General features: G+C 40.4%; 1 protein-coding gene across 1 annotated transcript in view; it reads left to right on the top strand.

The window, feature by feature from the left end:
- Positions 1 to 1,133: 1,133 nt before the first annotated feature.
- Positions 1,134 to 27,176, top strand: part of LOC140234422 (transcription factor AP-2-alpha-like) — a 123,990-nt gene continuing 97,947 nt past the window's right edge. Inside the window, exons 1-3 of the mRNA XM_072314467.1 lie at positions 1,134 to 1,172; positions 1,629 to 2,112; positions 7,151 to 7,153. Coding sequence (XP_072170568.1) covers positions 1,134 to 1,172; positions 1,629 to 2,112; positions 7,151 to 7,153 — 526 coding nt within the window. The remainder of the gene's footprint in view (positions 1,173 to 1,628; positions 2,113 to 7,150; positions 7,154 to 27,176) is intronic.

Here is a 27,176-nt window from a genome sequence, read left to right as displayed (position 1 = left end):
TCCACGGCGAAGTATACGGCGTCGGTATGGCGCAGGTAAGGCATTGTCATTAGTATCAATCCAGGCGCATGTAGCCAAAACATTTCAGCCTCATGTCATGTTTTATGATTTACAGACAAGTACACGGTAGGTTCCGACCAAAGCTCGGGGAGCTCTCCCGGACGACAGGTCTGTCTCGAGCGTCCCATTTCGGAAACACCTTTGCTCACAAGGGCCAGGGCATTCTACTTTGAAAAAAGATATCGTTATTGTTTTTAATTGGAAGTATTGTAATTCTAGTGTGTAGGGGAAATGCTAGGACGGGGGGAAGTGACTGATAAAAATACATGACAGCATCACGGTTCGAATCCCTCAGAAAGGGTCTTTATCACTCGAACCATGTCGGCTTGAACGATTTTCGACTTGGCGTGCATTGCTAGGCTGCGTTACTACTGGCTGCGGGCTATGTCTCTCCCTGTCTCTCCCTCTCCCTCCCCCTCTCTCCTCCCCTCTCTCCATGTTCCCTCTACCCCTCGGTCTCCACCAAACTCCGTTCGTCCTCATCTTATGTTTTTCTTTGATTTTTTCCCCTCGACCACCACAACACGGTTCGCTGTCCTGACCGTCCAACTATCCCCTGCCACTAAAAAGCAAAAGACGGACAAGAGGCAACTGTTTGTAGATAGGAGTTAGAAGGGGAGAAGGAGAGAGAGAAAGGAGGAGGAGAGGGAGGTGGAGACCAGAGGAGAGAGGCTGTGAGAGAGGAGGAGGAATCGGCGGACCCCCATCAACCACTCCGTCCAATGACAGAGAATGAACTCGGCGTGAAGGCGAGAGGGAAGCGCGAGCCTCGCAGCGAAAACTCGGCATGCCGAACTGGCCTCTGCCACTCACCAGCCAGACGAGATCACTCTCTACCTGTCCGTCGACCTCAGCGCACGGGGAACCTCTCCCGTGCCCGATTCCTAGTTTTGTTTTCTCGCCGCCGCCTGCTGCCCATTGACTAAAAGCGATCAATTTGCCTCATCCTTCGCGTGTCGTGTCTCTTTATTTTGTCTTCTGTTTACCTCCTTTATTTCTGCTCTGCTCACGGATTCGTAATAATCGCCTCAATTCTAGAGAATCGTGCGGAATTTATAGTTTTTTCTAGCGCCATGGCTTCGACGGCTGTGCTTACAGTCCCGACAATACAGGTTGTAATTTTGTTCTTTTTATTTCCTTTTTTTCGGGGGGGGGGGGTTTACATGGCCTGTAGCACAAGTGGATTTTACTATTTCTTTGGACATCGTATTCTTCTTGACCTCAATGCGAAACGACGTGTTAGCCTACGTCTACTGCCTCCTGCCAAGTGTCGTAGCATTTTTGTAGCATAGCAAGCACACTGCTTTGGGCAAATCTTGAGCTAGCCGGCCACCGAATTGAGGAACATTCTGCCTACATTGTCTAATCTTTGCTTAGTTTTCACAATATGGATGCCAGCGAAATTCTTCGTCACAATCACTTTGCACAACAAATGAATTCGCAATGCAGTATTTCGTCAAGATTTTGTCGTCTGCATGTAACTCTACTTCGAGCTTGGATTGTTTTTCAATTGCGCTGACGATTCATGATTTGCTTACGCCCGTTTTATGTGATTTCTCTTCCCGCAGGAACGCACGGATTTGATATCGCACCGGCCTGGATTCAGTACGGCTTCCGTCGGCGGCAACAGCTCGTTCTCGCCGGCGACGCGGCTCTCGCATACCCCTACAACCACGGACTTCCAGCCGCCATACTTCCCTCCCCCGTACAACATTCCCCAGCCCCAGTCCCAGCTCGACTTTCACCACACGCACGTCAACGCCGACCCCTACTCGCACCTCAACCCGATCCATCCGCAGCCGCAACATCAGTATCAGCTCCACCCGCAGCAGCGGACGCAGCACATGTTGGGCCGCCGGGATGAATCCGACCACCTCCACCTTCAGCACCCCGGCATGCAGCTTCCGTCCGCTAGGGACTATTCAGCCGTACGCCGGCCCGACGTACTGGTGCACGGGGGCCCCCACGCACTTGCCCCTGAGCAAACCGATCTAATGTTACACCATCCGACCGGTTTACATCCGATGGACGATGGCACGGTAAGTCACGCTTGTTTTTTAGCCTCCTCTTGAAATCCTTCGGCTTGAAATTCCTGGTCTTATTATTTTTACGTGCTCTATTCACGACGCAACAAAGCCTTACAACTTAATCCCTTAAAATCCATTACGCTTCGCATCCATTCGTTCCTGTAATCGATCAAAGAAAATCATTACCACCGCTGGGTGCCTGTTATCTCTCGAGTGTCAGGAATTCGTTTTCTTTTCGTTGGGAAGCGATTCACTGACTGGGCCTTCTCAAAGGAACCGCGTTTAAATGAGCAACTCTACACACTGATTCTACCACAACATTCCCTACACTTCCGAGGGCACTGGTGTTAGAATAATTCAGTTATTTCCGAGAAAACTTTATCGTAGTAATTCAAACAATGTAGATGTCTTTATTTTCTGTTTGGGAAAGGAAATTGTTTTGGAAGCTGACAATCACGCTAACAATTTATGGACGGGATCGCTGTGAAAAAAAAAGAACATGTATGGTGTGAAATAAAATAATATGGTTCCCATTTGTTGCATTGACGGACACGTAAGCATTTTTTTTCGGGAAATTAGAGACTGGAAATGGGCAAATAAACCATAAAAAATAATAATTTTCTATCATTGTAAGCTGTTTGAGGTTCAGTCGTTTGTAATCTATCCAAGCTCCACGGTGTTTCAGATGATGCTCAGGAATATAAGCAACAAATATTAATTGATCCTTCATGAGAGATATTTTACCTTGGTAAGGTGTAACAAAACAACAAGATTATTGAAAAAATCATTATTATTACTACAAAAGCTTCTCGAAATGATCAGGTTATTTTCCCCACACATTGTTTTGTGATAAAACGTCAAGTTAAGCACACTTATTGTTCTTTGAAAGACTCTGAATCTAATCAGTATGTTATTGTATTCCCTCTGTATTTTTCGCAAAAGAATACGTCAAGAATCATTCGATAAACACATTTCGCTCCGAAATAAATGTGTCCTTTTAAATTGCATCTGCCATACCTGACACAGAACCTTTTAATATCATAATTTAAAACGATTATGTCCTTCTACCAACCTCATCAGTGTATGCAAAATACGACAGATGATTTCTGGTAGGAAAGAGCCAACACAAGCCATCAACTACTCTCCTCTGGGATGAATACGACTTACGAGCTTGAATCGTCTTGAATTCTGAACACATTATAAATCATCAATTTTCCCATTACAGTAAAGTCGCACACATGTATCAAATCACGGTCCTAAAACCCATTACGTCAAATCGGCAACCCTGTGTTCTGCAGCTAACTCTAACAGATAACAACATGCGTCGCATTTGAAATTATCCTAATCTTAATGTATGCCATTATGTAGTTTTAAATGTAGTGCGAGCAACATTCGCCGCCCCGTTTCTACAATCATCATTATTTTGTGCGTGTGAGTGTGCAAGATAAAAGCATTGGCAGAAACAGTAAGAAACGGAACCAAATGGGGGTAGGTGGGTAATGTTTCATAGGGTTTTTTAATCACTCGATGTAAATTGATGTCCCAGCTGTCTCTAAGAAGTTGAAACAGAGAGCAAAATAAACGACATCGCCTGATCTTGTACCCGCCGCGTAGTAACAGCGAGCCGAAATGCCCAGTTGAAAGGATCTGGAAGCAAACTTCAAAACCAACGAGCTCCCTCTATCGGGGGATATCTTGCAAAATGACCATTTCAGGCTAATACATTTCGCTTTCTGCTGTGGCGTACGGTCTTGCCTGCTGATACTGTGTACAAAGAATGAACATGCCCAAACAAACTGGTCTACACATATCTTACTATTATCATTAGAATTTCTTTACTCTTGCGTTTTATCTCAGATCGAACGTTGTGACACCTAGTTGGATGGAAGTAGTTGTAAATAGCAACCTTTATTTTTGTTTTCTCATGAAAAGAAAAAATAAATAATCAAGTCGTTGGGTGAGTTTTGACCCCATGCGATTTTTTTCCATTCCTGAACAAGAAGATGAAATGTAATAATATAGGTACACAATGCATTTGAATTTGAAATTTGAATTTGAATACACAATTAAACATATGGCATAAGGCCGATATATCCTACACACGAAAAGACATGTTGCGTTCACTTTACCCCAAGTTTGTCCATGTCATTTTTTCTTTCTTTCTCTTTGCTTTGCTTTCCTTTTTTTTTCTGATGGCAAACGAAATATTTGTTCTCGTAATTGCATGTTTACTGCAAGAATTAGACCAATGTTGTCGGTTCATGGAGGGTGCAGAACAAAAAAAAATAGAGAGGGGAATTGAGGGAACACGTCAGCCCTGAATGTTGGGCATAAGGGACTTTTCTCACACAGTTCATTGGTGCTTAAATCGGCCTTTAGCCTGCCACCATGTGTTGTTAGCATTATTGCCTTGTCCTTGTACTCCCTCTGTCTCTCCCCCTGTCCCTCCTTCTCCTCCTCCTCTCTCTTCTCTTCTCTCTATCTCTCTTCTTTTCTCATTCTCTACCTTCATAGTGTTCCTATCCTTTCAGCGTTGGAAAGGCTAGTCAGTCAATACTACGTATTTTTTCTATTTGCCTTATGGATCAATGCTGGTCCTCTCGCTAGGACGGACACTCAGTCACTGCACTCCGACCAGCTCTGGAAGCCCGACGCGAGAAAAATGACGCTTTTTCACTCCTTCTTCCCCCCTCCGTTTACCCCGGACAGATAGAAAAGTACAAAGCAAAACGCAGACTCACATAACGGTGTACGACCTGACATAAGACACATAATGATTTCTGCTATTTGTTTATCACTCTCCCTCTCTCTTCTCACACACCCAACCACACACACACACGCTGTGGTCCCCCTTACTTTCTTGGATTTATTAAAGTGCAGCTCAACCTACAAATGCAGTTAATAATCTCGCTAAGGCCACATCATATAAGCGCCTCTCCTCCATATTTCTTTCTCTCGTTTTTTTTCGCACCCTCCCATATCTTCGTGTGTGTTGGTCCAAGTACATTTCTCACACGTTTACTCCCCGCTTTGCGGCGATTGAATTTCTCTGGAGAGAATCTGCTTCCAGTGTCTGCTATCTCCCAGACTCCCCTGTCCTCCCAAGACGAGAGAGAGGTAGGAAATGACAGTAAATATTTGGGGTTCCTGTCCATATGAAGAAGGGTACACTCCCGGAAATAAAGTTCATTTCAGCCCGTCGCTGCAAAGGGGAGATTTACGTTCCGAGCGATATGCTCCTATTTCAAATTTGTCATGATTTCCTTGACTTAATATATACTTAAGTCGATGTCTAACACACATTCTATTCATTGATAATATTTGCCACGAGGCAATTTAATTTCATTTTTCATTTAGGGAATGGGTGCTTTGCTTTCGTTCACACTCATGGGAAATCAAACCTATTATTGTTCTAGTTTTCTTATCGTCAATCCTACTTTTTGACACTAGCAACAGACACCTTTAACATGAAACGGTTTGATGATGAAAATAATGCATGCCAGGTCACGTGACAAGATTGTGAAGGTGGGAACGAAGGTCATGATATGTTTATTCCTGCTAAGCACCTAGCAGCAGGTTTTTGCAGTGAATTACACACGAAGATGTATCGGTCGACTTTGGCAAGACGTAGCAGCTTGAACCAGACTTTTGCATCATTTATCAAGAGCTCTTCTTTTCAATATGTTCGCAGTCCATTTGCCCTCCCCCCCCCTTTTTTTTTATAAATCACAACTTCACGGCTCTCCTTGAAGATACGGAAGTATAAAGCTTACATCCAAAACGTATTTACATTAAACTAACAGACTCGTGTGCATTAAAACAAACCTCTGAAGTTAGAGACAACAGAAATAACCCTGACATGAAATGCCAAAAGGGAAGGTTAAGTGATCAATTTTCCGTCTCATTCACGATTCCGTGTCGAACACGTTATTTCTCCCGATCCCTCTCCCTTCTCGCCTTCTACTCCCCTGCCTCGATCTCTGAAGTCAATAAATCTGCAATGAAGAGGCTCAACACTAGGTGGCGAGTTGACAGGGATATTTAGTGCCTCTTCTCCCCATAGCACTGGTTCTCAGCCGATGTTTCTATTTTACGAGCAGCAATATCTAATGGGTAAATTTTCTGCGAGTAGTTCACTGCAACAACTGCCCACAAATCCTTCATAGTTCGTGTAGTCCCTCTAGAGAGCCGTTCTCGCGCCAAACCGATTGAGGGGAAAAAATACATGGTCTTGGATTTGACAACTGCCGGCGCAATACGCTAAAGAGACGTTATATTTTTGGCGGCCTTCGACAAGTACAGATTACTTATGGGGCCTGTAAAACAACAGGCGGGCGGAGCACGGTCATATATCTCAACACCACCTCGACGGCATACTTGTCGGTCCGGTTTTAGAACTTGATTTATGGTCGATGGCGCGCAGTGACAGTAAAATATGACTTTCGTTCGCGTGGCAGAAACGCGTGAATCCGAGTAGAGATACTCAACGGCTTTCTCCCCTCCACTTGTTTCTTACCACCTCCTCATTCATCGTTTTTCTTCCATTTTTAATGATTTTGTTTTCAACGGTTTTTGTTACCCTGTCGTCATTGCATGAATTGACCGTTTTATTCATCGGTTATATGTTGTTATCAAGAGAGGGAGAGGAAGATAAGGAGCAGAAGAAGAAGAAGAAGAAGAAGAAGAAAGAAGAAGTAGAAGAAGTGCTAGTGGTAGCAGAAGTAGTAAAGAAAGGAAAATATGAATAGGAAGAACAACAACATCAGGGAAAAAAGGAAGATTGCAGAGGATGTAGAACAAGTAAAAGAAGAATAATACAAATAGGAAGAACAACGACAGCAGGAAGAAAGGAATATAGCCGGGGAAATAGAACAAGGAGAAATACGCTTGCAACAGTTGTAGTCGTCATGTTTTGGTCATGGTTTATAGCCATTGTTGAGCAAGCCGATAAAGGTCGTAGCAGGGCTGGATTTAGGAGAAGAAGAAGACAAAAGAAATATTCAAACAATTATAGTGAGGAATGTCAATAATAATACCAAGATAACATCCCCATCAGAGATGAGGTGGTCGAGGGCTATATTCTTGTCTTTTATGAAATGCGGAATGTGGAACATAGTATATGGAAAGAAACGTGTAAAGAATTTGTAATCTACTCGCACTGCTGTATTGTGCATTCTTCAATCATCTATTTTAGTACTGGTTCAATCATCTATTTTAGTACAGGTTCTTCATTTTAGAAGACACCAACTGTATTTATGAGAATTGTTTTTTTTTTTTTCTGCCCAATTCTTTCCTTCTGAGTTGGATACTGCAGTTTTAGCTTTGAAACAGTTATAGCTTTGAAAGTAGACTTGTCAATAAGTGAATGGTGTGCAACTGTTATGATTGTACTTATCCTACATTCCTGAATAAGCATATCATTCCCGTGTAGCAATTTGATAGACAATACATGAGATTTAGACAGAGTTTTTTTTTTTTCAGCGTACAAAGTTAAAAGGAAATTTGAAGAAATGCAATAATCACGCAACCAGCGGATATGCCAACAATATGTTTGTACGTCAGGAATCCATGATTGGACACAAATTTTCAACCAACAATTATATCATTATTTTTATGAGTCGCTATTTTGAGTTATTTATTCAATAATGAGATTATTTCTTGTGCTTGTAAGTGTTGTGGTGTCATAGCTATGATGTGTCCATGCTAGTATTAATCTATTTACTACGGGAACCTAACAAGTTATATGCAGAGATGCCAATTGTTACTTTTGTGCATTGTTGTGTGTGTGTGTGTGTGTGTGTGTGTGTGTGTAGCTGTTGTTTTTTTTTTTATTGGGGAGGGGGTCAAAAATATTGCAAGTTTCATGGAAAATACTGTTTCTCCTCAAATTGTGTTACTACACCTGTATATCGTAGGAAAGGTAAAGAGTAGGCCTACTCTCTTTCAATCAAAAATACACATCTTCCCTCGATGCTATTAACAAGGTTGACATTCAGGACCTGGTCACGTACGAAGTTTGCCGAATTTTACAATATCTCAGATTTTCTAAAGTATTAACTCTTGATGAAAATTCATTACCGGACTTTCAATAGTCTATTTACTGACACGTATCTAACGGCAAGGAGATATACCCAAAACACTTCTTCGGGCTGCTCTGCCCTTTCAACCAACTAATGTGAGGTCCTGGAACACACTCTGAGGTCATGGTTTGTGACGTAGAATAGATTATTCTCACGTCTTCCCTTGTTGCTAACATACATCTGGACAGGGATAGCCTAGCTAGATCTCGGCTGTGACACAACTCACTCTACTAAAAATTTGTCAAATGTTCTAATTTGATGCTGTTGTTTTGGGGTTTTCCTCTGGTGATTTCTTTCGTCATTTCCTATAAAGACTTACTGAAGGAGTGGTTCTCGACTTAATCCTCCACAGCCGATAAAGGATGACTGAAAAGAGTATTGAGTATTTCAGAGTACTGAAATATATTATATTCTCCAGCATATCGATAATTCAGTAAAGTCCACTCCCTACAGCCGACTGGCATCTTATCTGGACACAAAATCTCTCTCGAGGAAACGTTCATTCTGACAAGGATAAGCCAACTGCAGAATAAAAGTAAAAAAACAAAAAACAAAAAACAAACAATAACAACGTCAAATAAAATTCAGGAAAACAGCATCAGTGTGATTTTCCTGATAGTTTTGGACTTGAGAATGCATGAGCTGCAAGTGCACCTGAAAAAAAAAAAACAGCACACTGAACTCGTCATTATTCCTCTTTCTTTCTTTTTTTTTCGGATATAGCCAGGACGTTGCTTGCCGTTATTACTAGGGTAATATCGTGTCGTGTAGATGATTATCATAATCTCTCTGTTTACGCCTTTGTGTTTTTGTTTGTGTTGTTTTTTCTGTCATAGTTTTCGACATGTGTTCTGTAAGAGAAATGAGAGTGAATGGGAATGCGCGGGGTCAGCTCTTGTCTTGATATACTAGTATACCACTATGTGTTTCGTACAGGAGAGATTTTGTTTTTGTCTTGCTTTGCTCTGTTTTGGTTTGTTCTGTTTTGTTTTAGTAACCTCTTCGGCACAATGAGGACATGGCTCACATAGTTGGCAGAAGGCATATTAACATTGAGCAGAGCGCCTCAAGAAATTGGGGGCACGCTTGGTAGGCCGAGACAATTCTCGCCGTGAGCGCTGGGGACGAATACAGCCCCGTCTGGTATTGGGACGTTTGCTCCTACGCTGGAGAGATAAATTTTCATTAAGACTCCAAAAAAAAAAGCAGTCAGACCTTCCTTTTCGTGGGGAAGACGGAAGGGAGGATGAACTAATGATCGGATGAAATGGTCATCATTAAGTCTTGCTAAACAAATTGGAAGATCAAGGGGGAAGGGCTAGGGGTGGGGTACAACGATGAGGTCAAAAGTACAAACGTCTGCCCTCCACTACCCCCTCTGCCCCCTCCAGCTCATCCTTTTCCTCCCCCTCCCCCGGTTTTACCCTCCCCGTTTCCCTTCTCTTCCGGACAGTCTTGTGACATTCGGGCTACGAGTTTGCTCATATGAAGTGATCTATTATGCCTGTTTACCTGCCTAATGGCACAATGAATTCGTCGTCTTACTCCCCACACCATCACCGAGACTCGCCATCCTACACCATATGTGTGTCGTCTGCATGGGCAGCACTCGGGCTGCTGGGAAGCGAGTGGTGCGGGTCTAATGCCATCAAGGAGCTGCGACCATTTAGGTAATGAGCGCAGTCCATGCTCCTCGCGAACGACCTGTAAACGGGATTTCATGATGAGCGGCTATAACGACCATGAGTAATGCGCGTTACGACAACGAAAAGGAGCAGACAGCGCTCAAGAAGGGAAGGTTAGGAAGAGGAAGGTAGAAGACTGAAGAGGAGACAGATAACTACAAAGGGGAAGAAGAAGGAAAGGAGAGAAGGAAGGGCATGTCGGGACGGAAGAAAGAGTGAAGATGCGTGAGTGCAGGGTTCGCAACGGGGCAGGTGGCGGAACTCATAAACGGCCGTGTATTTCACAGTGCTATACTCCTCCTTACCCCCCCCCCCCCCTCATATTATTTACCAGGGAAAATAAATGTGAACGATTCGCTTATCACAGCTCGCTTAATCTATGCCAAACTATGGCTTGTTGCTCTCAGCCATCATTGTGGTTTTTGCCGCACGAGAAAAGAAAAGGAAGACGAAAATGACAGAATAACCAGGACGGGATATAATAACGTACCACAGATGCTGACAGTCATTACTTAATATGTACAGCAGGAGCTATCCCACAATGCAATTGCAGACGCCGAGTTCTCGCGATGGCGATGCGTAATAAACGGGCTTAACCAGACAGCGATGTTCAATATTTACGAATATTAATTTTAAGGGGGTTTGAGTGCGGGAGAGGGAACAATTGTGATGATTACACACGCATAATGAGGTCAAGGTCTAATGCTACATGCTGCGCGTTCTTGCCTTGTTTCTACACGTGGTCGTCTGCACCGCGTTGATTCCTATCATTTCTCATCACCTTCCAAATAGGAATGACAAGCATCATTCTTTTTAAGTGACGTAAAAAAAAGCGACGATGCAGCGGATGCTTCAATCATTTGTCCATTGCAGGCACATTCATTCATGTAGAATATGTTATGTGCTCTAAGCGTCACAACCATTGGCCTGGCGCTATTAGAAAGACCCTTGTAGCCTACATCTATCAGCGTTTGACCACGTACAATTTGCATCCCTGGATTGAAATTCTCTACGGTGTTGCTGTTGGGACATGTTGAGGGTAGCCTACAGCTGCATCTATGATAAATCGTCCAGCGACGTGTTGCACAGCGATCTATCACCATTTCAGCCATTCATCGAAATTGATGTCTTAACCCTTCTGTGTGCTAGGCGTGCCAACTGAGATAGAAAACCCCATAGCTTTGTACACTATGTCCAAAGTCTATGGCACAAAAGGGGTTAACATAGGCGTACGGGTTATCTACATGCTGTTTGGAATGTGGGGCTGGAACTGTAATGTATCTACTAGAGCCTATAGAAAAAATGATTACACAGAAGGGGAACTTTACAAAATGCTTTCATAACGAGTTTCTGATGTATCGAATAATACCATTCTGTTGCTCTTTCTTTATCCGTTCTACCTCAACTTTCTCTCTCTCCCTCTATTTCATTTTCGTCCATATTCATCCTCTCTTCCCTTCTCTCTCTTCTACTTTTTGTGTGTGTGTGTGCACTGCCGCGCTTTTATGTATGTCGTCTGCGAGATTTTCCTTGATGTTGCCGCTCCGTTTGCTCGACTATTCCGTGTTGACACTCATCACGGCCGACTTGCAGCCCGGAGTTTGCCCGATCGGATTCAGTTACGCACCGCAACCGGCCGCTGCCATCAGAAGCAATGAGCGGGCACACAGCTTTATTTCCAACCTCGTGCCAATATTTCCCTTTCTTTCCCGCTCTTTTCCCCAGTCATGTGCTCTTGATTCTAGTCCTCGGCATTGGCATATGATTCCCGAACATCTGTAAGGGAAGCACCGAGCATTTTGGTAGGAAAAGGAGGGGGAAAAGACCCCCTGTAATGGCGAGCATCACATAGAATATGGATTGAGCCTACACAAACTTGGCAAGTCGTTGGTACTTTCCTGGTGAAAATGATACACATGCCGTCCTAGGTATACGTTCTTTTCAAGTGCTGCACATCCCTGGGAAACTGCATTTTCTCTCTTTTGACCACAAAGACTGGCATATCTGGCGAAGTCAACGGCGTGAGTCATAGGTTACAAGAAATAATTTTCGTTTTTAACAATTATTAACAATCTTTATGTATTCTGATTATTTTGTGTGATACGAGATTGAAAGGAGACGTCTGATCCACGGAATGATTGTTATGCTCTTCATAATACCACGATGGGGAGATAGTAGCTTGAGGTCGAGATATAGCAAATGACGCACAGACATGGATAATGGATACGGTGAAATTGGACAGAGGGCAAACGTGGTTTATAGCTGTGACGTCACAGAAAGTCTGTCTTTGCGAGCAATCGTAAGGAGGAAGTATGTAATTTTCGATCCCGCTTGTTGGAAACTTTTTGCCAGCGTTCACGGCCAACCTTTTCCGGGCGTCTTTTGAAAGCAACTAGGCGGAGTATACAAACGCAGCATATGAAGTCTAGTCCCGATAAGCGAAGATAATGGGTCTTTAAAACAGGTGCACTGGTTTAGCAGGCGCAAAGTACCAGGCAGAGGTGTGAATATGCCTTTAACATGATCCTCTCTCATACTGACTATCTTTCCAAATGGTTGTGAAAAAGCAAATTGCTACATTCTCTCTCCCAGACGATGAACGAACCTGAGAATCGTAGATTCTGGGTGGGTAACTCTTGCTTGTTCTTCGCGCTCTGCAACCTGCCTGAGCTCGCTCGCTGCGTCAGGTGATGCCCCCGTAGAAGGGGGTTGGCTTGGATCCGCCCGCAAAAATGGGCCAGGCATTGTGACGGTATAATGTGATAAGTGGGGCTCCTGCAGTTCGAGACGATTTTCAAGACTGTCACGGCACCAACATTTTCACTAATTTTGAAGTGGCGTCACGGCTTCTCTCTTTCGTCTAATCTGGGTCAAAAGGTGCCAGAGAGGAGAAAAAAGAAGAAGAAGAAGAAGAAGAAGACAAGCCGAGAGAAATAGAGGGGAGAGAGAAAGAGGAAAAATGAGTCTTAAGTACCGGGAGTTTATGTGAGGAACTTGACCAGTTCAATCCCGTGCAAGCATCCAGCGATATTCACAGCACCACTTATACAGTGATCTACGAAAGTTCGTACAACAAATCTTGTGAGGCATGCATGGTAAAGATAGCTGTCACAGTGGTTGCATTAAAGACATGCTCTCATTTCTCGTCATCTCAAACTTGCTTAATTCATTGACAATCAGAGGAACAATTTAAAACAATTTCCCCCTTCAGGATCGTTAAGTTGTACACCGTTAGTTTAGTAATAACTCACAGTCTACCATTTATAGGAAAAAGGAATATGTAATTGCAATGAGTGAAAGCCGATAAAACACCCATTTTAGCGCACGTGCAGCTGAATATAGATTTATGTAGACATAACTATACCGTGTACACTGCAGGAAGAGGTCTCCGACCTATCGATTATCAACGACAAGGCAATATGCATCCAAACAGAATGATAAATCTGTATATTTGCACTTGGGGTCACGTTGAAACAGTCGGGAGTGGGGTAAACAACATACATTTGCTATAGACACTGGGATAAACAACATACATCTGCTATAGACATGGAGGTAAACAACATACATTTGCTATAGACTGTACGTCAGCTGTATAATTATGTTGGCATTGGTGTTGGAAGTATTGTAGGATCTGCAACACAAGATGACACGTACAGTAATCCTTTGCACACGCGTCTGTTGTGCTCACACGAACCAATGCGTGGATCCCCAGTGTGCAGAGAACGCCATGGGGCTTCCCCGCTCTCCACACCCTGCTATGCATGACAAACGTAGGATGTTATAACCATTATTCAGGATCAACATTGTTTCTTGGTAGCTTGAAATGATCCTTAATCTATCTGTCTATCTATCTATCTATCTATCTTGCTATCTATACTATTTATCTATCCATCTATACTATCTATCTATCTGTATTCATATGTTTGTCTACATTTCTCACCCCATTTGTCGAAATATATGTTTATGAATTATACATAATCTATATCATAATATCTATACTTCTATATAGGTATAAATATAATCATAGATACATAAACAGACAGAAAGATAGAGACACGGAAAGGGAGATAGATAGATTGATAGATAGATAGATATATAGATAGATAGACAGATAGATAGATAGATAGATAGATAGATAGATAGATAGATAGATGGATGGATGGATGGATGGATGGATAGCTTGGTGGATGGATGGATTTATAAACAGGTAGCTGTAGTATTTCTACACGACTGTAAGGGCGATAGAAATTTAAATAATATAGAATAAATGAATTTGTTCTGGTATATGTTGCTCACTGCCAGTAGGAGTTCAATCTAGTCATCAGCATATGTAAAGTTAGAGTGAAATCACGTTCTGTGAATTATCACATGATTTTACATAACATGTAAACCATTTCAAGTCCCAAAGCCTGCAACATCGATTTTCATGGCGCCCTTTAGTAATTATTATCCCGCAATGGTGGCATGTGAACGACCTTTTGCTCTCTACAAGCAGAAACACCCAACGACATTACAGTACGGAATGGTTCTTGGCAAGTTTTTATGGTTAAATAAATCAATACTTATCTTATATAGCATATTTTGGTAGAAGTTTTCGGTTTATTGTGTTTGGTTTATCCTTGTTTATCTGAGTTCTGATTATTTTTGTTTGCTAACTCATTATTCTACTGACAGGCAAAATATACGATGTCCTGGACACATATAGGACGAAGTTAACTTTGTAATCTTCGGGAAACAAGACGACAAAAAACATAAATGCATAATCATGCACACATAACATGAAAAGGCGAAAGGCAAAATTATGGAAACCGCTTGTAAGCTTGAAATGAAAATACAGTTCGAGTCTCGTGATTAAAAGCTGCAGTTATAAACTACCATGATTACGAAATTCAGCAAAACAAATCTCTGTCTTTTATGGATTTTCAGTTTCCCAGTCCTTATTCCTTTTGAATAATGCAAGACCTGGACATGTGTTTTAAAGATGTATCCTTCGGCAGTGAGGAAAGATCTTCTATAACAATCGCTGTCCTTTTCGCTGAATCAGAGGAGAAATGGCAACAATCTCTGGATGACACTTGTATAGTATCCTATAACCATCCAAAATTTATAACATAAATATATTCCGCCCATGCACCGTACGTGTAACGCAGTGATATTTATTTTCTTGTTTAAATTTCCGACAATGAAATGTGTTGCTGTTTGTCCTTTTTTAAATTGTCATAACAGTACTGGTTTACCGACAACTAAAATAGATTAGGCCTGCATGACAAATCTCAATCAATGTTGTAGAACATAATACAACAGTTGCTGATAAGATATTTCTTGTTCTCTTTTTGGTAGGGTTCGCGGTCAAACAACAACAACAAATGAACCCCTCTCAAACCACAAAAGTGGTAAAATTGATAAATGAGCAAAATGTTAACTCAGCTAAAGTGTGTTTTGGTAATGCTATCAATGTTTATACAATTCCAATTATACAAATCACCTCATATGAATCTCAATTAAATATAGATATAAACTTTCCTTCCCCCCTCCCCTTCCTTGTATAATTTGTAAATCAAAGTTCATTCGAGAGGTACTAGAAAAAGGGCGGAGGATATCAAACGTATTACTCTCATGATATTCTTCATCATAATCATAGATTTGCAAAAAACGAAAGGAAATTATTCAGGTCATAAAGACTTCAGGCCAATTATAGAAATGGGTCAACTGAAAGTTTATCTCTGAGTTGGTCACGAATCACACACATTTCTTTTTTCGTGTAGCATTAATAAGACATGAAAACATGTGATTAAATCGCAGAGCTGTTTTTTCATCTGGGATTTTCTCATCCAGACCATTATGCTGATTACCTGCATACAGTCTTTTCTTTGTCCAAACAGAAGTTACGAAATACATATTGTGATACACATTCTGCCTTGTTTTCCCCCATGGTTTTTGCTACTCGTGTTTTGGCTATATCTGCTTTCCCCACACAATGTGAAAGATCTGAACTTTCATCATCACATTAAAGAAAGACGGAGCGAATTACTGGCATTCCTGTTGACTCTTGTTTTAGGCATAACACGCAAGCATAGCATGCTCAGAAAGGGATTTTGAGTTTTCTGCGCATGTTTGTTAATAGGTCAAGTGAATACATTGCGTGAGGTTTACTTCTGATCTTTTTTTTTTAACCATCTTTCTTGCCAAAGAGCTACGTTTCTTTACCTTAGTGGAAGAATTCAACGTAACAAAGAATGCACGGGTTATGGCACACCCCTTCGTAGGAGTCGTTGATCGTCGATGAATAAACTGCAGACATAACTCTTTGTCGTGTACAGTCTTTTTCTCGAGTATCCGCCTTCGAAAAGGGAATTTGAATTAATTCCATTCTCCATTGTATTGATTCTTCTTTTTTCTTTTTTTTTTAATCAAACATTACTCATGTATTTGTGTGATGATAACAAGCAGAGGAATGTTATATTGAAAATGAAAGGCTTACCAGAATTTTTACATCAAAGGATTTGTAACAACATAAATATCATAGGCACCTTAACTAGCGATTAATCTTGAGTGTGTTCTGCGCCATTGAATCAGCTTGATTGAACGTCCCGGAGAATTTCCTCAAAAGACACCCTTTCAGCCTTATGTTCACAATTGCACTTTGTGCTCGGTATATGTCATACTCATACCATATGAATGATCATGGGGATGTTTAGGGATGTTTCTAAAAGCCTAGTTATGAAATTTGCAGATGGATGAAAACTTGGAGAAAAATATAATGCCCACAAATGCTCTACTTATGAAGATGATCCCCTGCATTTCCAGTTTCTTGCTCTCTCTTTAAACTTAATTTAAAGTGTACCTTCAATTTGACATTGTTTATACGATCGTATTCCGTCATTCATTCTTTCATTCATTCATTCATTCATTTTTTTCATCTCCAACAGAACGTGTAAATACATTTTTTTTTCTCACGTAAAACATAAGTACAAATGATATTTATGGATAAACAAATGATAGGGTGGAAAACAAAAGCACAAAACATTTTAAAAATTAGAAAATGCAGGAGATGGGGAGGAATGCTAAAGAAGCAATGTCATGTCATGTCTCCATCATGTGTATGAATGTGTTGGAACAATTCGTATAACTTGTGACATACTGTCAAATTTTGTTTATATATTGTAATGAAAATGGAATGCAGAAATAAACTGTCTTGAAGTGAAGTGAAATGGACAAACGAAACACCAAATGACCAGTTACATGATAAGAAGTTGATGGTGTGTGAAAGCCGGTACAACTTAATACTGTCTTGTGGAGGTTGATGGTTGAAGGGGGTTGTGTTCATCATGTAACCGTGATCTCGCCCGTGTTGTTCATCTTTACCTTGTACACAAGATAACCACACTCTTCTTATTCCTGGGTGCTACCAGCGGGACGCTCTAGAATCCTCAATTTCCGTTGGCTTGTAAAACACTCTGCGTGTGTCCTGGGAATATCTTCAGGAAATCTGATGGATGAGACGCTCCTTTCAAGAAAAGAGAATTAATACGAGATATGTTATCTTTAGACTGTGTAAAACCGACGATCGATACCCCGCCAGTGACGTCATAATACCGTGATTGTGACAGTTATATCACGTGACAGGGACAGGAGCTATCTTAAGACTCCACGAAAAGGCTTATTAGATTATTTGCTTGTATTTAAATAGTCATATATTTACTCTTTAATTTTTCTTTGCTTTTCTTTACAAATTTCACAGAGATGATTCATTTGCTCAAAATAACTTTGTTTCACTTTGTTCTCTCTCACTGGGGCAATGCAGATTACCGAGAAATAATTTTGCTCGAATTTTTGACACCTCATAAATGGAAGTTGACCCATTTTTCCTAAATTGAATATCAATCCAAATTTGATGGAATTTTTTAATCTACTCTCGACATTGAATGCCAATCTATTAAGTTCATATTTGTGCTCTCACTTCAATTTAGTCTGTGCGTTCTGCAGAATTTTAAGGCACTGTTTCAATTTTTTAAGCATATATTTTCATAATGAAAACAAAAAGAAACACAATATGAAAGCTTTCTTCCTCCCCATCGACGGGATAAATCTGGAGAGCTGCTTTCTATCTTCTGCGCTGTCAAAGTAAAACACGACAGCTCAAAATATTCTGTAGACTCAAATCACCTCTTTCAACCTCAATACACAGAAATGATAAAGCATAACAGCATTCTTGCGGTTTGGGTGGACGAAAAAGAAAGCGTTATGTGTATCATTGTGTATGAGTGAGTGTGAGTGTGTGGAGAGAGAAACGAATTGTGATGAGATGAGATGGGCACGGACTAGTGGAAGAAACAGCCATGGGTGGAGGATTGGGGTGGGGTGGGGCTGTGAGAGGAGGGCTGTGGGATGCCCTCCACCATCCCGGATCACGATAATCAGACCCAATAAGCTCCTGTAGAAAGCCGATACCTCTTACGATAATCCGCGCCACATTTGCGGACTTGAGGTCTATGAATTGGTGCGCGGGAGGGGGTCGCCCTTCGTATAGTCTGCGATATTTCGAGGTGGGCACGGAGGGACCGGGAACGTGGAAAAGGAGAGAAGTTTTGGAAGAGAGAAATCGAAAGAGAGTCTGGCTGACATCCGACCTCGCGCCCTCTTACAGAAAGAGAAACACAAAATGAACAACGTAAAGACATGACCTCAAGTAACCCCTATGTCATCGCTGGACGATGGAAGATGCCGGCCTAGCCTTAGCCGACTTCTAGGCGTCCAAGAGATATTGAAATAACAACCAAGAATTCTCTCCTTCATTTTTTCTTCAAAACTAGCCATTATTTTCCCTTCTTTCCCCTCCGTGGTGTTAAGTGTTTTGAAAAGGGGTGAAATTATTCGTCCCTTTTTTATGCTTCTTATTTCTAAGAGGAAGGTACAGAGAGTGAATTTGATGATTTTTTTTCCCACTATCGACAATTTGCCGTGCTTGAGAGCAATTGAAGCGAAACATACAAGGTTGTCTCGGGTAACTCTCCCTGCCTCGGTGAGAGTAGAGCCCTCTTCACCTCAGACGTAAAGTCTGTGTTGGTTTGTCTGTCTGTCTGTGGGTACAGGGAAGAATATGTCAGATGATATGGGTACTTGATAGATGTTTAGATTCTAAAATAAAACACCTGTTTGGTAGCTGTTTTTGGCATAGCTTAGTGGTGATTTGTTCAGATGCATGTTGCGCAAAATGGTTGGCTACAAAAGTTGCTGTCAAAGCGTTGTTTATTAGTGGATTGTGGATTGTGGACTTTAAAAAAGGGTGGCTGTAGCAGATGGGAATATAGTTATAAATAGGTAAATCATTCGCGACTCTGCTGGACGGATGATTTGGACAGATATGGTGAAGGAAGGCCATTATGATAAAGAATGCGATTAAAATAATGAATGTTATGATAATAGTGATAAAAGAAGAAGAAGAAGAAGATCTAAGACGAAGGTTAATTTCTATATTTAGCGCAAATAGTGTATACTCTTCTGTTTGTTTTGTATTATACCCAATTAATTTAAAAATATGATAGAAAAACACAAAAAACTCATTGAAATTGATATAATATTCTATAAATGCAAATAAATAATTAATAACTATGGTGTAACTGGTAATGATGATAGTAATACAGATAGGAAATAGTGATAATGATGATGATGATGATGATGATGATAATAATAATAATGATGATAATAATAATAACAGTGATAACAATAATAATCATCATCATCATCATTATTATTATCATCATCGTCATCATAATCATCATCATCATCATGAATGGTAGTAGTAGCTTGATATCTATAATATTTGATATCTTCCTGTTATTATCTTTATGATCTTTGTCACCAGAAATATGACTTATATTTATGCGCTCATCGATGATGGAAGAAGTTGAGGGAATAGAAAACTTTATCACCTACTGATGGTTATCAGTGTCTATGTTGAGAAAGATGCGAATTGTGATATCACGGGTTTGAAGGCTCTTTTCGATCAGTTTTATGAGTTTTATTCCACCGTGTTCATCCCTTATCTCCTTCCAGCGAAGTGACATCATCCAACGGTATCAGCTAGGAATAGTCTTAAATTTTCTTCAGAATGGGTATGATCTTTTAAGAGGAGAGCTGAGCGCATTGTAGGATGGACAGCTCCGCTTTGAGAATGTATTACTTATTAAAAAGAAATGAAAAGGGGGCGAAATCGGCTTTGTGAATGAAGTCTGAATGATGAACCTGTCGTTCTGGAATTAGGAGTGAGACAAATTGTTCGGATATTGCTTGCACTATTTCACACGCTTCTGACACCCGCCCTGGAATCCCATCACATCGATTTGATTTTGAATTTCACACTTTGCGCGTAACGTAATCGCCACGGAGATCAAGACCGAAAGTAAGCTATTAGAACCCTACTGATTCACCTCATTTGGTATTCAATCGCTGTTCGAATAAATAGATGTATTTTTTTTTATCTTCCTACCCATCCCTCCCTCATCTCTCTCCTCTCTATCTCTTTCTCCAGATTTATCTCCAATCATCTTCTATCCCTAGTGACATTTATTGCGAGTTCTGTTCGTTGATGTCTGCCATGATTAATTGTTCTATCTGAGATTAATATCCGTTGTGAATGAGCGTTTGTAAGACGCAGTAGTCACGTGATTAAGTTCCATGGAGTTAACGGATCGTCACTTCACCTCGATTGCCCATCCTTATTCATAGCTTGTCTGAATATCTTGCAAAGTGTCCGCTCGCATTTGTTTGATGGTTGTCGATGTCTTTGATTCACGAAACTCCAAGAGAATGTATATGACAGGCTGTGTTTTTTGTCGTTGTTGTTGTTGCTGTTGTTGTTGTTGTTGTTGTTGTTGTTGTTGTTGTTGTTGTTGTTGTTGTTGTTGTTGTTGTTGTTGTTGTTGTTGTTGTTGTTGTTTTAACAAGTTTCTTTTCAAGCCAGATATAATGCACATACCACTTTGCAGGGTCATTACTCTCACAAAGGTCTATCGACCTTTCGACCAGATATGATTATGTACGTTATGTACAGTGCATTATAGAGATTTTAAAGTTTATTGGTTTTCCTTTCATTTATGATGTTCATACATTTACTTATTGCGCTGGTGTTGCTGACAATAACCTCATTCTAAGAGTGTATGTAAGTGTCATAATATATGTATGGAGGGCAATTTCAGACACTACAAAACTAGAATTTAGGTGATTCATCGTGCACAATGATTATTTAAGATTTGAAAAAGTTTTACAGCCTGTCTTAAACATTCATGATACTCAAACGAGTTTGCATTTTGCTTCTTCTTTAATAATATCATTTAGTACGAAAGGTAGGATTGCAGGCTGAAATGTGTAACACACTGTCATTTTTTAAAGAAAAACTTTATTGTGAAATAGCACATAATTCATTTTTAACGTAAGTTATTATGTCCAAAAGTTTGTTTATAATTATATACTTTCTTTTCCTTGTATGGCTAAAATAAGCCGAATTTAGCCAAATTTTAAGCCGAACAAAGAGAGCCGAAATATATTATTGTCAATACAGTCCGAATCATTATATCACTTCGTTGTTCTTAAAGTATTCTCATTATTTAGCTCTCCATGTTCATGTTCATGTTCTCCACGTTGAAGCATGTGTTATTCAAGACTGTGTTAAGATGTGGCTTTCCGCGTGATACTCGACAGTTAGTGCACATTAACTGATTCATTGATGATTACGGAAAATGCGCACGTTTCAGCATTTACTGTGAGCCTCAATTGCGCATTGACAATGTGTTGCTTAGCAAATCACGTGCAAGTGTTCTTACACCTCGCCATGGCACCGCAAAATGAAAGTCATTATGATAATGCCTAGGCTCAAAGCTGTGTGTATACATGTCGCTCATCACTGTTCAGATAGCAGGCATTGAGTCCCCTAAATGGCCAGTGTACATTTGACATTTTACAAGTACATGTACCTGGTAGAATGCGTCGACGTTAACAGTGTTTGATAAAGTATAAAGCTATAATGATATCTTTAAGCATAAGGAGTGGTAATTCATGTAATTACTTTTATGGGATGTCGGAAAACGAACCAAAATCTAAATCTGCTTTGGTAAAGTGACACTGCATGGGTGTTTGCGTGTTTGTAAGTTTAAAATGTGCGGGTGCGCTTTTTGTGCAATCGCGTTCGACTGATGTGTATCCACAAAACACGTCGACCATTACTTTGTGCTAGCTAGAATGAACAAAGACCTTATGCAGTCACTGTGACTACTAGTATGTATGTATGATGGCATTTGGGTATAGTATGTGTATACTGTATTGCTGTGTGTGATGGTGTGACTGGTGTGTATGAGAGTGAGGGAGGTGGGGGGGGGGGGTATGGGAAGGGAAATGCCAGAATGTATGACAGAAACAATTTGTGTGATATAATATGATTCATTACGCCGTTGGCGATAAATGAGACAATCACTGGCAAAGGGAATAGGCGGTCACAAGAAGCAAGTTGCCTGAAAGTTCTTCCACATTTTGATCTTCGAGTGTTAAGGTTGATTTGGGGAAACTTCTGGAAAGCCACTGGGACAGGTTTAATAGGTAGTATTGACCGAAAACATGTGTTAAGTGAAACGCTCAGAGCAACGGTTACTGCAGTGTTGGGTTTTGTCAGAACATGAAATTTAGAGTTGCTTGAACCTATGAAACCGTTGCCCCCATGGCTGAAGCATTCTAAATATATTTCCGGCTCGGATATCTACGAGTTCACGGAGGCTAGCTCTATACACAGAAGGCGAAATTCAACGCAGACGAGACAAGTTCGTCCATTAATATGTGTCGGTTGGAAGATTATGGTAATGTACGGACCTGTTATCGTCCGTGCGTGCCGCTATAAAACAAGGCACATGAGTAGAATAGTGTGGGATTGATTGGACCCTACACTGAGTTGGCTCGCAGGGACTTTACTGCTAGTTTATAACTCATTTATTTTGGTTTGTTTCCTGTGTATTTTCTTTTGCGGCAAGTCTTCCATGAATGATTATTTTGCCAATGTTTTTTTTTTTTTTTTGTGCAAGCCAGCAGCTCCCTTTCCCCTCTCATTCACATTATTAGACCGTAGGAGTAGAAAGGACGTGAATACATTTATATAATTATATAAATATATAATAAGGCCTAAAGCATCAAATGTAAATGAAATGTGACGTATTTTTACATCATCATGTTGTTGTTTAAAACAGAATTAAATCGAGTTGGTTACACCATGTCCATTTAGAGAGATTTTCGATATTTGTATTGAGCTTAAAAGTATTTCTGAATGACAACTTATATAACTTGGAACAGAAACAAACAAACAACAACAACACAATGCCCATGTTGTCGTCCAACCTCACTGACTTGTCAAAGGTCAAATGTCATATTATTGAAGATGCAACAATTGCAAAGAAACCATAATGTCAATGAACGTGGGATGATACATTTAGAATAACCTACTCTTTTTGTGTAATTAATCAGGGGGAAAAACGTTTAGCTGGAGACAGGATTAGAATAGTATAATTCTTTTTTCATGAGTGAGGCGTTAGATCGACAAGATTTTGACACACATCTCGCATGGTTTGGCTATATTTTCAGATACCCACGGATGAACGCTTTTCGAGGTTAGCGCAAGGAGACTATTTCACGAATATGAGGGCGCTATTTCCTGCCAAGGTGAGAATAAACACACGAATGTTACTAATAATCGTACTCTCGGCGGTGACACCGACTATCGTGCACCGAATCATGAATTAACAGCATGCAGTAATATTTCTTCAAATCTGGTCTTTCTTCCATAACACGAGCTGGGTACAGGATATGAACAAAAAAATGAGATTAAAAGGAAGAAAAAACACATTAGACCTTTTCATATAACCTTTTCATCTACACAGCTGGGTTTTGAATACTAAATGATTCATTACATTCACCATGTAGTTCGCAATCGTCTACATACTTTACATTTTACAAGAAATAAGGACTGTTTTTTGTGGAGCTGTATTTTCTAAACAAAACGATTGGTCATGAATTTTGATGCAGTTCCCGGTTTTTTTTCCAGCTTTTATTGCAACATTTCATGGTATTTCCCCATCTTTGTCTGTCTGTCTACCTGTTTGTCTGTCTGTCTGTCTCTCTCTCTCTCTCTCTCTCTCTCTTTCTCTCAGGTAGAATTAAACCGAATTTGAGTAGATTTTATAATAGTCCTACTTCTGAAGTTCTAAAACTAGTCATATTGTTGTCTTTTGAAATTCATAAAAAAACACGGGATTATTTGACAATTCAATGAACCCATGAATGACTTGTCTTGGTGATATCTAACAAGAGTGTTTCTCACGTCCTGCTCATATTTCTAAACACTCTCACTTGTTTTGACGCGGCTTGTTTTAGTTTTAGTGTTATCGTTTATTTTGTTGACGATGATTGCCAGTGATGATTTTCAGTGTCTTTACTACACGATGAATGAACATTCCACTATGATGATGATCTCGTAACAACATTCTCGACATCGTGGCAGATTTTCTGGGTAGTCATGTCACGAAGGTCGATTTGTCCATCCCGCGCACGATTGCCGAAATTAATGTCTCATCGTGCGAGAACGCGGCTTGTCGCGACGGTTCTTAACGCAGAATACTTGCATATCACTTTCGCGCCAAAATTGAGTTCGGGAATTGACAAGTTACACCTGTATGTTGTCTGTATAGTTTGGTAAAGCGTCACAAATCGTTGTTTATAGAAGTGTGTAGCAGTCGAATGATGACTTTTCATTGGTCAGTTGGTGGTCCGAAACAACAACAAGAACAACAGTCAAACCAAACAGACAATGAAAAAAAAAAAAACTGAGATGCAAGTGGAGAGGAAAAGACATATGCCGCCATAGTATTAAATTTTACTATTATACTGGATTGCTGAATTTATACATAAAAAAAAAACGCACTATAAGAATGAAGGGGATTTTTGTTTTAAAATACAGATCGAGCGTACGATCTTAACCTTTCAGAGGAAAAGCGAAGAAAGAAAAAAAAAGAATAATCTCTGTTAGAGTATTGTTAACTCAACATTTGTTATAAAGTATAGATATTTAGCAAAACCATAATGGAAAAAATGATTTTTTTTTTCTCCCTGCTCTTGGCAGCTCAACGTGTACCTACTTCCGTGTACCTACGTGTACGCCTCTTACATAATTATTACAAACGCCAACCAGCCACCAGTAGTGCGATTAATCTTATCTGATTTTAGCATCTCATATCTAAATCTAATTTTGTTATTGCAGCTACTATGTTACTCACTGCCATCCTCTAGTTTGTTTTTCTCGGCACCATTTGCCTTTTTTCATGAGATGGGAAAGGGTGGCTCCTATATCATGGCAACTGTTATCGATTTACTTACTTTTTGTCTTGAACAATCACCGATCACAACGAAATGTTTGTTTTAGAATTTTATCAAAAGCGTAAGAGGATGTTTTCATGTTATTGTATTTTCTTTGTTTTTTGTGTCATCGTCGTCATCGATAGGTCATTAGTTTAATCGAGGTTTAATCGCTGTCAGAGCCATTGTCACCATGCACTGCCAATATTTCTTATTTCCTGATCCTATCATTCTCATGCTGGCTGCATCTATTCACATTTCTATAATGGATTGTTTCTTAAGCAAGATAAAAGCAATTAGCAACAAGTGCAAACGCCACAATAAATATTTCAGCATTTATGATTAGGAGTAAACGGTGTTCCGGCAGATTGTTCTGAAAGTCACCATGCAGGTATGTTGCAGCATCCATCAGGCCAACAGGTATCATTGGTTCCTCTCGAAATAGAAGGAGAAAAGGGGAAGACAGTAAATTGATATACCCTTGATCGGTAAATATAGTTTAACCATTGAGCTACGGTAGTTCCACTGTTTGACCATGATTTGACCATAGTTTGACCATGGTTTGACCATATTTTGACCATGGATTGACCCAGCAGACCATTCATGTTCTGACGAAGAACACCGGACACGAGACGACCAGGAAATATGTCTGATATTGTTGTCAAAACAGCGACCACTGTGTCAGGCACTCTGTTTCGTTTTTTCCGCAGCACTTTATATATTTCTATAGTAATTAATTTTATGTAAATTTGGGATGATAATGTTACGTCATTTCTCTGGGCATTCGCCTTACTTCGTTCCTATTATTTAGTAGTATTATTAGGCTATTTGGTTCAGTAGTTGGCTGGTGCTGATAAAATGTAGAGGTTAAATACATAATATGATTAAATCAAGGCATGCTTGCATGCATACACGCACAAGAAAAAACAACAACCAAAAACTCCCAAGCATTCTTTTCATATAAAATTGAATGAGTGGACATTCTCAAGAATTGAAGTGTTTTACTGGATATCAGACATTGTTCACTCACAATTCCACATGTGAAACGGAAATGAGAGTTTTGAGCTTACATACACGCTGCAAATTCTTTCAAAAGATATCAACATTTTTCCTAATGTTTACGAAGTTCTCCAATGTTTTGTCTTGAAGATATTCTTCTTTTTTTTCGATAGAACTACGCTTATGACATTGATATAACATGCATATATGCTATGGGCAAAACTTGTGATTGGGCATGTTCCATCATTTATAATGATATGTCATTTTCCCTCGTTTGACGGTAAAGACGTGCAATCGTTAGCCCGCTTCCCATTATCCATATTTTTTAACCCTCAAACCTTTTTGAGGGACTTTACCCCCCCCCCCTCTCTCTCTCTCTCTCTCTCTCTCTCTTTCTTTCCCCACCCCTCCCCTCCCTCCGGCGTGCTCGATCGAGTGTTGTTCCCCTAACCCCGATTTCGGTAGCCAGCTAGTCTCAGAAGAGAACCATAGTTGATGGAGGGGATTTTGGCGAGATCCCCAGGACCACCAACCCGGTACCCACTCTCCAGGACTAACTCGGCCGATGGTATTATTTTTTCACCCGCCTATTGACTAATATAGCATCTGGATCGTTAGTAAGTAATGACAACGACACACGATGGTTGATGGAGTATTCGTGTTCTCTCATCGCCAAAATATTATGCTCCCTCCGATTTGTCGGTAGGTCGTTTACCCCTTGCTAGCCTCTTTTCCATTTCTTTTTTCCCTTCGGATTCCTTCCCTTCAAGTTTCACTTCTTCTACTCCTTTATCAGCATCTTCTTACACTTTCTGCTTCTTCCTCCTCCTCCTCCTCCTCTTCATCATCATCATCATCATCATCATCATCATCATCATCATCATCATCATTGTCGTCGACGTCATCACCATCATCACCATCGTCATCATCATCATCAT

This window comes from Diadema setosum, chromosome 10, assembly GCF_964275005.1.
Source record: "Diadema setosum chromosome 10, eeDiaSeto1, whole genome shotgun sequence".
Taxonomy (NCBI): domain Eukaryota; kingdom Metazoa; phylum Echinodermata; class Echinoidea; order Diadematoida; family Diadematidae; genus Diadema; species Diadema setosum.
Note: the sequence above shows the minus strand (reverse complement) of the source record. Positions and strands in the feature narration are given on the sequence as shown.